At 41.9% G+C, this 12788-nt stretch overlaps 1 protein-coding gene across 1 annotated transcript; it reads right to left on the reverse strand.

Annotated features, from left to right (window-relative positions):
- Positions 1–2465: 2465 nt before the first annotated feature.
- LOC124152992 (N-sulphoglucosamine sulphohydrolase-like) lies at positions 2466–12544 on the reverse strand. The gene is made up of 7 exons (XM_046526084.2): positions 11183–12544; positions 10816–10948; positions 8823–8956; positions 7963–8113; positions 5507–5742; positions 4827–5002; positions 2466–3326 (listed from the first exon to the last, which is right to left on the reverse strand). The coding sequence occupies exons 1-7, from the start codon at positions 11289–11291 to the stop codon at positions 2694–2696; spliced, it is 1572 nt and encodes a 523-aa protein (XP_046382040.2). The 5' UTR covers positions 11292–12544; the 3' UTR covers positions 2466–2693.
- Positions 12545–12788: the final 244 nt, after the last annotated feature.

The raw sequence follows: 12788 nt of genomic DNA on the forward strand, positions 1-12788 counted from the left end.
TGTCTGGTCCAGACTCGGTTATTTACAGAGCGCCGTCATATAGCTGGAATATGGCTGAGTGTGGCGTTCAACAACCAACCAACCAACAAACAAACATGTATGAGATACGTTGTGTACAGTGTTTTATTTATAGATCAACCGACGAGCTACGAGGAATTACAGATTATTTGCCCATGAGTGATTGAATGGTATAAGTCCCGAGCATTCTTGGTTTCAGGAAGCATATTGTATATATTTCTAATTGACATGTTAAGAACAAAATGTAGATAAAAATATGAAATGTGAACCCTACGGAGAAACTTCACCGAAAGCAACCTATTGTTAAGATGACCTAAAACGATCAATTTGTGAGATCAGGAACGATTGATCAAGTCATGTACATTTCTTAGAAATGAATCATAGTGACGTGTGGTTTTAACTGACAAATCAGCATTCAGAATAGCTACAATGCAAATGACGCAAGGGTATTACACAATCTGTCTACCCTAATGGGTAATAGTTAACACAAATAGTATACATGGAAATACATCTGCCCAGGACCAGGTCGCTTATTTGTGCAATATTTAGTTTTGTTCCTTCCGTAATAAGCAAGTACATTTTACGAACTGTATTGATAGGCCCTTCAAAGGTATATGTATGTGCCAGCGACGTACAGCGGGGTCGGAAGAGAAGGGAACCTGTTTCACGATACATCCAGTTTATGATTATGATATGAACCTTTTTTTATACATTAATCGCTATTAACTTTTTAATATCTTTGATGCCATGATACCCCATATCGGAAATATGGGGACCTCCCTACCGTCCTACAAATGAAGATGTCCACATAAGATTTTGCAAACCATTCCTGAATGCGTACATCAATAATAACAACATGGCTTCAGGAGACTGGGGCAGAGTCCCTCTATACGGCAAGAGCTATTTAGTCCTGGTGAAGGATCAGACACTGACTACTACACTAAGCCTACATAATGACATAATGACAATGGTGAAAGCATATGGGCTTCTCTGATAAGAATGATTGTTCCAATTTGAATTTGGTTCTGTAATTGGGACACCGGCAACACTACACATTTCATGCCAGTGCTTAAACAAAGATTATACGACTGCCTCACAAAATATTCTTTCCAGTTCCAGACAAAGCACCGTGTAGAAAGATCTTTAACTTGTTCTCTTCTTCTTTATCAAAGTAGAATTATTACCATGTTTCGACGTAACAACGTTTGTCTTGTAGTAATATACGGACGTCATGACACCATACCATGTGATTAACGTGTTTGCTCCTTCTGTTTTCCTAAAGAACTTGGGGACACGGGTGGCCAAGCCGACTGAGGCGCCGCGATTCGCTGTGCAGACTGCGTTTCTACATAACAAATGGTACACATCAATATGTATTCCACTATTACATGAATGGAAGCCGACACGGGATAGGTTTACGTTTTTGCTTGCTTTTGTAACAACGAGACGGCGTCCTTTCTAGAGTTGCAGAGTTGCGTCCCTTGGGCACGCCAGAAACCTATGATTGTGGGTTCGAATCCCGGTTCGCCCCGATTATGTTTCTAGGTTTGTCAGCACCATACCCGTGCGCGTGGGTTTCACCGAAGACTTGCATCACTTCGGGCTTTCCTCCCACATTAAGCTGACAGGCCGCGATTCAACTGGAATACTGTTAAAAGAGGCGTTAAAACAGACTCACTCGCTCACTCATGCTAAAGAACCTCACTACATTGAAGACGAGTTTCATGTAATGATAATTTATTACCAATATTTTTGTGCAAGAAATATCACTTTTTAACATCATCAAATCAACCTGGCAAGTGTTGAGACTACCATAAGGCTAATAAATGTCAGGTGAAAATGTGAACATTAAAAATATTTAAGTAAACGTCTCTGCCAAACCACGATAGGTCTTGACAGCATTGTATGAAACAACAAAGCAATTTGTAATCCAGCATGTAATTATTCACATTCTAACATCTATCCTGTATCATGGGTTGCATGCCTAATATACTGAATAGTTCAGCCTGTCTGTCATCACACATATGTTTTGCATAGTTTGGCCTTATATGAATCAATTAGCATTCATATTTACATGTAGTCGTTTTAACAGCATTGCACTTGCTCTTTGCAAAGGTTTCTACATAACAAATGGTACTCATCAATATGTATTCCACTATTACATGAATGGAAGCCGACACGGGATCGGTTTACGTTTTTGCTTGCTATTTGTAACAACGAGACAGCGCCCTTTCTAGGATAGCTATTCGACTATCCTATTTTCTAAAAGGATGCACGGGTGGCCTAGTCGTCTCAGGCGCCGCGATTCGCAGTGCAGAGTTGCGTCCCTTGGGCAAATAAAAAACCTATGATTGTTGGCTCGAATCCCGGTTCGCCCCGATTATGTTTCTAGGTTTGACAGCACCATACCCGTGCTCGTGGGTTTCACCGAAGTGGTTAACGTCTGAGACCTGCATCACTTCGGGCTTTCCTACCACATTAAGCTGACACGCCGTGTTATAACTGGAATACTGTTAAAAGTGGCGTTAAACCCAACTCACTCACTATTTTCTAAACTATTTCGACATACATCATGATTAAGAAGTGGCGTTACTCTCACTTTCAAAGCAAGGATTCACAAATATATATTTGCTTATATCAATATATTGACTTTAGTACTTGTTCGATAACAATATCTATTTGTGTGATTTATCACGATACCTATAGCGATTTATCATATCTGCTTCTCTCTCATTGTCCAACGGATAGCAATGTTTTTCACTGACCACGGCCCGGGGCAGACACACCCAGGGGTCATCGGTCTCCCACAGCCACGCATACAGTTGCTTCTGAAGGGATTCCAGTACCGTTTGGTGCGCCGAATCAAAGGCCAAATTTATCCTCTCCTTGAAATCAGCTCTGATATCATAAAGCTCCCATTCAGATCGATAATAATATTCAGACATTGACTTGAACCATACCCAAGGGTCAACATTTGACCTTGATCTATTGAGAAGGTCAAGGAAAGTAGGGGAGAAGTATATATCCGTTGCTATTGGATACGGGGTATTTGGGAAAATGTTGTGAATCAGTTTGTATTTGGAGGTTCTCAGTACTCGCATCGGATAATGCTGATGTACACCATGCAATGTGTGACTTGAAAACACGTGATCGTTGGTCAGATTGCTTGGGTTTGAAAGGACCGGAAGTAAGGATTTGCCAGTGAGCTCTACGACATCTGTAAATATCTTATACTGTGGGTAGGAGACATTGAACCAGTCCAAAATTGTCGGCGTGAAATCCATCAAACTTCCCATTGATTCGGTTACCTGAAACATAATTGATTATTCTACCATGATTTTCGAATTTACTCAATTCTGATTGGTCAATCAGAGGCTATTAAATCACATTAAACCCCCTCTGATTGAAACAGCTGGTTTGACGGCCGCATCAGCGCGGAAGCTAATATTCATAGAATAGTACTATTTTCAGTCATTGTCGGTAGGCATATTTAAATAATTATATCTACAATTACAGGTTATAAAATGCACAGATGCGGTTACTACAATATTCAAAGGATGTGTGGCAATACATTTCGTGCAGAAAAATACGACAAAAATCAACAAAGGGAATGTATTTACGCTTAGCTCTACATTGAAAACACAGTGTGTTTATATCCTAAATATTCAATAATTATCAATTTATAAAGATACTGCTAATTTAAGAAGAGTTTAATAATTTATATATAGTTCGGATTTTACTGCTACGAGGCGGTGGGTGGCCCTGTGTTAAAGGGTTTGTTGACGTCGAGGTTCGATTCCGATCATGTACAGTAAATACCATATGATAAGGCTGAAATACTGCCAAAGGCGTCTTTAAACCATACTGGTTCACTGCCTCTATTGTATTTGCTTGTAGTATCTCGTTTCGGCCGGGTTTTTATAAACAAACACCAAAAACATAACAAAAGGAAACATGTCTCAAATTTATATTGTGTGCAGTGTCATTGGAGGGCACGGGAGCCACAGTCGTCGTAGGCGTCGTAACTGTTGTGCAGTGTTCCGTCCTTTAGGCGTACCAGAATCCTATGAATCGTGGGTTCGAATTCCGGTTCGATCTGATTTTGTTTGTAGGTTTGTCACCACGTCATTACTCTTAATCAAGTGTTCCTCTAAAGTTGTAAATGTTAGCAGGTTGTTTGGTTTGTTGTTTAACGCCGAACGTCTACAATATTCCAGCTATATGACGGCGGTCTGTAAATAATCGAGTCTGGACCAGACAATCAACTGATTGACATCATGAGCATCGATCCATGCAATTGGGATCGATGTCATGCTTCAACCAAGTCAGCGAGCCTGACCTCCCGATCCCGTTAGTCGCCTCTAATGACAAGCATAGTCGCCTTTTACGGCAAGCATGGGTCGCTGAAGACCTATACTACACGAGTATGTGCGTGTGCGTGTGCGTTCGTGCGTGCGTGCGTGCGTGCGAGTGTGTGAGTGAGTGTTTCGTTTTAACGCTGCTTTTAACAGTATTCCAGTTATATTACGGCGTATCAGCTTAATGAGGGAGGAAATTCCGAAGTGATGCAGGTCTTAGATGTTTGCCACTTTGGTGAATCGCACGAGCATGGGTATGGTGCTGACAAACCTAGAAATGGATTCGAACCCCAAATCCAGGTTTTTGGTGTGCCCAAGGGACGCAAGTTTCCACAGTGAATTCGGATATCGGATTACAAGATTTCCTTGATTTATTTTTCAATTGATCACCCCGCCGTTCGAATAAGCTTTCCCCTAAGACATACGTAGAGTTCAGACGCAGGTACCTACTTTTCCCCAACTGCCCCTGTGAAGGGGTGATGATATCATCATTGGTTCCCCCATCCCTGGGTCATACAGATTTGTCTTTGCGCCCGGGAAAGGGATGCCATTATCAGAAGAGAAGAGTATGAGAGTGTCATCCATGTGTCCTGCTGCTTCCAGAAGACTGAGGAAAAGACCAATGCCTGAAATATCACCAACAAGAACACAATGCCTATTAACTGTGGAGCGAATGAGCAACTGCTGTTTAAGGCAATATCACAATGTTTTTCAGTTGTGTTTCAATTGTTCTTTGGTTGTTTAACGCCGCACCCAACAATATTCCAGCTATATGACGGCGGTCCTTTATATAATCTTGTCTGGTCTTGACAATCCAGTGATTGACGTCATGAGCATTGATCTACACGATTGGGATATGATGACATGCATGAACCACGTCAGCGAGACTGACCACACGATCCTGTTAGTCTTACGACAAGCATGGGTTGCAGAAGACCTATTCTACCCCGGATCTTCACGGGTGCATGTCCACTGAACATGGGAGGAACTCCATGCGCCTTTCTCGCTTTAGTAAAACAAACGATCATAATCATAATTCGAAACCTCAAGTATGATTCTGGCAGTTATTATAAGAAACGCAACTATGCACCACTGTGATAAAAATGACTTTCTATATGTACAAACTTTACCCTGATCCATTCGGCTGAAGGTAGTGTACATGTCAGCAAGGTCCTGTCTGGTCGCGGGGGTGTCAGGCAGAAAATAGGGTACCATGACGTCACTAGGGCCGTATTTAACAGGTGTCCAATCAGAGATAACGCCCATTCCAGGTTCTCCATTTCCAAACTTCTCACAAAATTCACCATATTTGGGAATCTGGTTACATCGATGCGGATCATGGAAACCAATATAGAGAAAGAATGGCCTACAGGAAAAGAAAAGCCTATATGATGGTTTTGTTTGTTTGTTTGTTTGTTGTTTAACGCCGCACTCAGCCATATTCCAGCTATATGACGGCGGTCTGTAAATAATCGAGTACAGGACCAGACAATCCAGTGATTGACATCATGAACATCTATCTTTGTTTGTTTGTTTGTTTGTTGTTTAACGCCGCACTCAGCAATGTTCCAGCTATATGACGGCGGTCTGTAAATAATCGAGTCTGGACCAGACAATCCAGTAAATAATATCATGAGCATCGATCCACGCAATTATGATCAATGACATTCATCAACCAAGTCGGCGAGACTGACCACCCTATCCCGTTAGTCGCTTTTTACGACAAGCATAGTCACCTTTTACGGCAAGCATGGGTTGCTGAAGACCTATTCTACCCCGGAATCTTCACGGGTCGAACATCTATCTACCCAATTGGCATACGATGACATGCATCAACCAAGTTAGCGAGCCTGACCACCCGATCCCGTTAGTCGCCTATTACAAGCATAGACGCCGTATACGTGAAGAATGGTTACTAAATGATGGATGTGATAGCGGTCAAATACGGTATTTATCTTGTAGTACTAGGAATTGTTACGTTAACGTCTGATGGTGCTATGAATAATAATATCTATTCATACCAGGCCACTGGCATGAGACAAACAACCCCATTTGACAACCACCATTAAATTATCAATTTATTGAATAATTGAAGTTGTTGTTACTTGAGCCCAAAGCATTGTCATCAAACCTACTGAGACTGAAATTATAATTAAGAATTAAACGACGTGTGTGAGTTGTTTATCGTACAATACAACACAGCGGGGAGAACAAACCACGAGGGGCGCAGCTCCGATGAGCTTATTCTTCCTGCAGTGTTTTATTGTACGATAAGCACCGACCACGAGTCTTTGATTTCTTATAAATGAGATATCAACATTATTCACAGCCCCGTTTATGTACAAGCTTTCAAAATACTAACCCATATTAACATGATAATGACTCCCTGAATAGAGCCCGACTTCGACAATGACGGATAAGTCCATTTTATGAACGAGGGGATCAATTTGTTTTTTTCCCTGCATATTCTCAAACTCTCCACGTCGATTATCTGTACCAATGCCAATTGTCATATCTCTCCCACTTTTTGGATGAGATCGTTCGACCATTGCGTTCATCTACGTTGACCAGCTGAATCTACGGGGAACAAGTCACTGAACACTTTCCTCTAAAACATAACGCCGTCAAATGTACGACGTCATCAAGTTGCAAGCGCATGTTCCAATCTCCAGAAATGACTTCATGATAGAACAATGTTTTAAAGTGAAATAAACCACGCTTCGTTCTTCATTGTTCTTTTGTGGGATTATCGTGTAGCTATCTTATAAACACCATTATAGACATTTCTCCCAAATCGAATATCTTTTTTAAGCAAAAGAACCAAAGAAATTATGAAGAAACATTGAACAACCTATTTACATGTATATGCGTAGCCTTTTAATCCCATAGCTTCGAGGCACGGTTGATACGATTCACCTACAGGTGCAATGTGGGAAGCTCATTTCTGGTATTCCCGGCCGGTATGTTAATGAAAGGGGCACACAACCACACTTGCTCATGTTCCATAAGACCCGTGAAATTCCGGGTTATAATACGTCTGCAACAACCCATGCTTGCCGTTAAAGGCGACCGTGCCTTAAAGAGGCGACTAACGGGATAGGATGGTCCGGCTCACTGACTTTGTTCATGCATGTCATCGTATCTGAATTGCGTGGATCGATGGTTATATTGTCAATCACTGGGTTGTCTGGTCCACACTCCATTATTTACCGCCGAGTGCGGCGATAAAGAAACAAACATTTACCATAACTTCCGATGCACATACAACTGCTTTGTTGATTGATGTTTGCAGGTCCAGATCACATATGCGTTGTTGATAATCAAGACTGGTTATTCTCTTGCATTGACAATTTATATTTTATAATTATATCCCTTTCCTTGTGTTCATAGCAAGACAGAACAGCGATATTGCATTGTGTAAAAGGATTGTTGCATAGGTTAAAGCGTTCGCTTGTCATGAAGAAGACCCGGGCTCTATTCCCCAGATTGAAAAAATGTGTAAAGCTAACAGTGTCGCCCTGATATTGCTCGAATATTGCTAAAAGCCACGTAAAATCCAACTCACTCACTCACACGTTCAACATACCTTGTGTCGTTGTCGTTGATGAATTCCTCAATATAGTTCTTCATATATGTGATATTTCTTCCTATTTGATTAGCATCATGCTGTTCTTCCGTTTCTTCATAGTCAAACTTATACACCGCATCTGGACCAATGTGTTTCTTGCCTACGATACCTTCGGAAGATGGAGAAGAATCGAAAATTATATATTCGACTTTGTGCCTTGTTTCATTGAATTAGATTTGTGTCCCTTAGGTGATGTGAAATGGGGTTTAAATTCTTGTATTAGTCTGGACTAATGCTGATTTTAAAAGACGTTAAAAGATGGTACTTGTTGTCTCGCGCTCGGTATTAAAGTTCTAAAACAAGGATTGGATGGCTCTGAGTCAGTATACTGTGTCTGAGCGGGGTATTCATGTAAAAACTGCGACATGGTATCTCAGTGAGCTAGCACTATAAACCGGCATCAGTCCGGACTGGTACAAGCAGCCTCACAAACACGCACACGTACATGCACGTCGCTATATAAGTGCAATAATCTTGGACGCAACGTTAAACCTAATTTCACATCACCTAAAGTAACAGGGAAATCATATAACGTAAAAAAAGGTACCTAGAGCATGTATTATGTTAATGTCAGATAAAAGTGATGGTGTTGGAAACTACAATTCAGTCATACGCATTCGTTTTAATTTCGTCCATTTGATCCAGATTATTTAAACTATTAAGTCGCGTCAGCAATATTTCAGCCATGTTGTGAAAACAATGTGAATCTTAACCACAAACTTGCCGGTCCAGTGTCAGGCAGTAGCAATATAACTAGTATATAGTAGATTGCAAACAATCAACAATCTTTTCAGTGACATGTCACAAAATGGTCCTACCAGTCCTGATGCCAGCGTCGTCGAGGATGACGGGAAGACTCCTGACGTTGTCGAAGGAGTTGAAATGGTGCCATGCACTATGGATTCCATACATGCCGTTCTGGTGCTCCGGAAGACCGGTCAGAAGTACAGCTCTGAGGTGAAACACAACGTTTTGGGGCCACAAGGAAGTTCCCAATTTCAAACCGTTTTAAATAATATTTCATGGTATGACAACTTAATGTTCGTTTGACACCCAAAACAACGCGGATACAAGTAGAAGACATTTACCACTTTGGTGAAACACATGAGGACGGGAACAGTAATGAGATCTTGGAATGTATGCATTGGGCACATGTTGTTACAAACAGTCAATCAGTTCAAATGGTTGATTCCCTTTCGAAATAAATATATTTCTTTTCTAACCAAAGTTTGTTTCATAATTATTCAGGAATATTACATAAAATATTTTGACAAAGAGTGGACCTTTTACGTTTATCAACAGATACGTGTGTACTTGACAGTGAACTCATTCATTTGCTAATTGATCCATGGCTCTGATATAGGTTATGTCTCATCTGCTCGTGGAACAGCTGCTGGTCTATGGATCTGATATGAGTTATGTCCTTACTGCTCGGGAAACAACCGCAGATCCATGGCTCTGATATGGGTTACGTCCTACGTGCTCGGGAAACAGCTACTGGTCGATGGCTCTGATATGTGTTATGTCCTACGTGCTCGGGAAACAGGTTCTGGTCGATGGCTCTGATATGTGTTATGTCCTACGTGCTCGGGAAACAGCTACTGGTCGATGGCTCTGATATGTGTTATGTCCTACGTGCTCGGGAAACAGGTTCTGGTCGATGGCTCTGATATGGGTTATGACCTTCTTGCTCGGGAAACAGCTACTGGTCGATGGCTCTGATATGGGTTATGTCCTACGTGCTCGGGAAACAGCTACTGGTCGATGGCTCTGATATGGGTTACGTCCTACGTGCTCGGGAAACAGCTACTGGTCGATGGCTCTGATATGGGTTATGTCCTACGTGCTCGGGAAACAGCTACTGGTCGATGGCTCTGATATGTGTTATGTCCTACGTGCTCGGGAAACAGGTTCTGGTCGATGGTTCTGATATGTGTTATGTCCTACGTGCTCGGGAAACAGGTTCTGGTCGATGGCTCTGATATGTGTTATGTCCTACGTGCTCGGGAAACAGCTACTGGTTGATTGCTCTGATATGGGTTATGTCCTACGTGCTCGGGAAACAGCTACTGGTCGATGGCTCTGATATGTGTTATGTCCTACGTGCTCGGGAAACAGGTTCTGGTCGATGGCTCTGATATGTGTTATGACCTTCGTGCTCGGGAAACAGGTTCTGGTCGATGGCTCTGATATGTGTTATGTCCTACGTGCTCGGGAAACAGGTTCTGGTCGATGGCTCTGATATGTGTTATGACCTTCGTGCTCGGGAAACAGGTTCTGGTCGATGGCTCTGATATGGGTTATGACCTTCGTGCTCGGGAAACAGCTACTGGTCGATGGCTCTGATATGGGTTATGTCCTACTTGATCGAGGGATAGTGACGATCCATAGCTCTGATACGGATTGTGTCCTACCTGCTCAGGATACAGCTGCAGATCCATGGCGCTGATACGGACTGTGTCTTACCTTCACGGAATAGCTGCAAATCCATGGCTATGATACGGATTGTGTCTAACCAGTTTATGGAATAGCTTCAGATCCATGTCTCTGATATGGATTGTGTCTTACCTTCGCGGAATAGCTGCAGATTAATGACGCTAATACGGATTGTGTCCTACCTGTTTGCGGAATAACTGCAGATCCATGTCGCTGATACGGATTGTGTCTTACCTTCGCGGAATAGCTGCAGATCCATGGCATTGATACGGATTGTGTCTTACTTGTTGGCGGAATAGCTGCAGACCCATGGCTCTGATACGGATTGGAATAACTGCAGATCCATGTGTCTGATGTGAATTATATATGCCCTACCTGCTCGGGGAACAGCTACTAACGGAGGTATATCCGTGTTTAAACACAACGCTTCTGGCAGCCAGTTTGTCAAAATTTGGTGTCTTGCAGGCAGTGTTGTTATAGGCACCCATTTGAAAGCCTGCATCGTCACCTGGGCAATAATAAAAGACAGTTTCAAAGATTCCGGCTTTACTGGGTCTACCCATGAAGAAACACGCACTAGTTAATTAGCAAGTGGTACATGAACTCCTGTTAGAGAACCATCATGTTGAAACATCATAGAGTAAATCAAAGTTTATAAAAGCATGTCCATGTATCCACATTGCAGTATCTTGTAAGCGGTTCTTATCAGCAAGGTATTCCAATTACATGAATCTGTACCTACCTAGGACGAGGAGGACATTCCTTTTGGCCCCTGTGATGATCTGCGGCAGAATAAGGGCACCGACAAACACATTCAGAGCCAACATCCTGAGGGAGGTGGTGTCAGACATTGTAGACTAACAAGATGCACAGATTGATATCTGAGGTCAATAGACAGGATATAGTAGCGGACAGGTGGCCTGACTAAACAAAGATAACAAATGGGATAGGTATGTCAACATCTCTATCTACTTTTAGATATGACTGGTCTAACAAAAAGAGAGGTGGTCGGGTAGCCTAGTGGTTAAAGCGTTCGCTCGTCACAACGAAGACAAGGGTTCGATTCCCGAAATGGGTACAATATGTGAAGCCCGTCGTGATCTAGCTGGAATATTTATAAAAGCGGCATAAAACCATGCTCACTCACTAAGAAAAAGAACCGTGTTTTTCCAATGTTAATGTAGTTTTTGTTATCTGACGGGATCGAGTGGTCAGGCTCGCTGACTTGGTTGATGCAAGTCATCGATCCCAATTGCGTGGATCGATGCTCATGTGGTCAATCACCGGATTGTCTGGTCCATACTCGATTATTTACAGACCACCGTCATGTAGCTGGAATATTGCTGAGTGCGGCGTTAAACAACAAACAAACAAACAATTCAACAAAATTAGTAATCGCGCTATGGTGTCAATAGATTGTCTAATCAGAACTTGATTGTTTTGAGGTCGCAATCGTGTGGCAAGAGTACTGCTGTGCTGCGTTAGGCAACGAACTAAAACAATATAAGGGCGAAGACCAGGTGCCATCACAGCTTTTCAGTGATCCCTTCATATCATTTTCACCAATAGTTTGTCTTTTAGGCCCAGTTGATCGGTTTCGGTAGATAACCGAGCATGATTTTTCTATGGCGTTAACATTTTGTATTTATTATTTGCCACGGAGGATAAAACAAAAGTAGTTGAGGAGATACAATGACACGACGTAAGTTAATGTTGCCGTTAGGGCCTGTTTCGGTAGTGGATTTAACGATGTTTTACGACATGCTTACTGATGTCAAAACGTTTATGTTTTGAGGTGAATTAAATATTTCATGTGTTCATAAGGTGTGAAATGTGAGAAAGTATATCCCAGTAGAAAAGGTTTCAGAAAATAGAACATTGGGCATTTATTGCTCGAAATCGCTCAGTTTCAAATCGGTTTCATTTCGGGCGAGTTGTTGAATCGTAATGCACCCTATCGCAGTGGTTCAGTTTATGTTTGTTGCGAAACATGCCATCACTAACGATGCGCATTCTCTTCCAAAGACAATGTCCCTAGTGAAATGTGGAAATTGGTGTTATATGGACAGAGACTGCGTCTCCTTCTTTCATGAAAGCACCTTGCAGAAATGTTATCCTTTCACTCGCAACATTCAGAAGAACAATGACAACACGACTGGAGCCGTCAGATATTACGGGCAAAGGAATATGAAAGGTAAACAGTTTAACGGTGCATTCTGCAATATTTCAGCTAAATAACGTTGTCTGTTAATAATGGAATCTGGACTAGACAATGCAGCGATTGATATCATGACCATCGATCCACATACACATAATTAGGATATGATGACATGCATCACCAAAATGAA

The sequence above is a fragment of the Haliotis rufescens genome, unplaced genomic scaffold, assembly GCF_023055435.1.
Source record: "Haliotis rufescens isolate VD_foot unplaced genomic scaffold, xgHalRufe1.0.p SCAF_21, whole genome shotgun sequence".
In the NCBI taxonomy this organism is placed as follows: Eukaryota; Metazoa; Mollusca; class Gastropoda; order Lepetellida; family Haliotidae; genus Haliotis; species Haliotis rufescens.

Coding starts and splice junctions, on each gene's coding strand:
- LOC124152992 (XM_046526084.2), bottom strand. CDS start 11,291: ATGTCTGACACCACCTCCCTCAGGATGTTGGCTCTGAATGTGTTTGTC. Junction 8,957..10,815: donor AGTAGCTGTTCCCCGAGCAG/GTAGGGCATATA, acceptor GTTTCACCTCAG/AGCTGTACTTCTGACCGGTC. Junction 5,003..5,506: donor CTTCAGCCGAATGGATCAGG/GTAAAGTTTGTA, acceptor GTGATATTTCAG/GCATTGGTCTTTTCCTCAGT.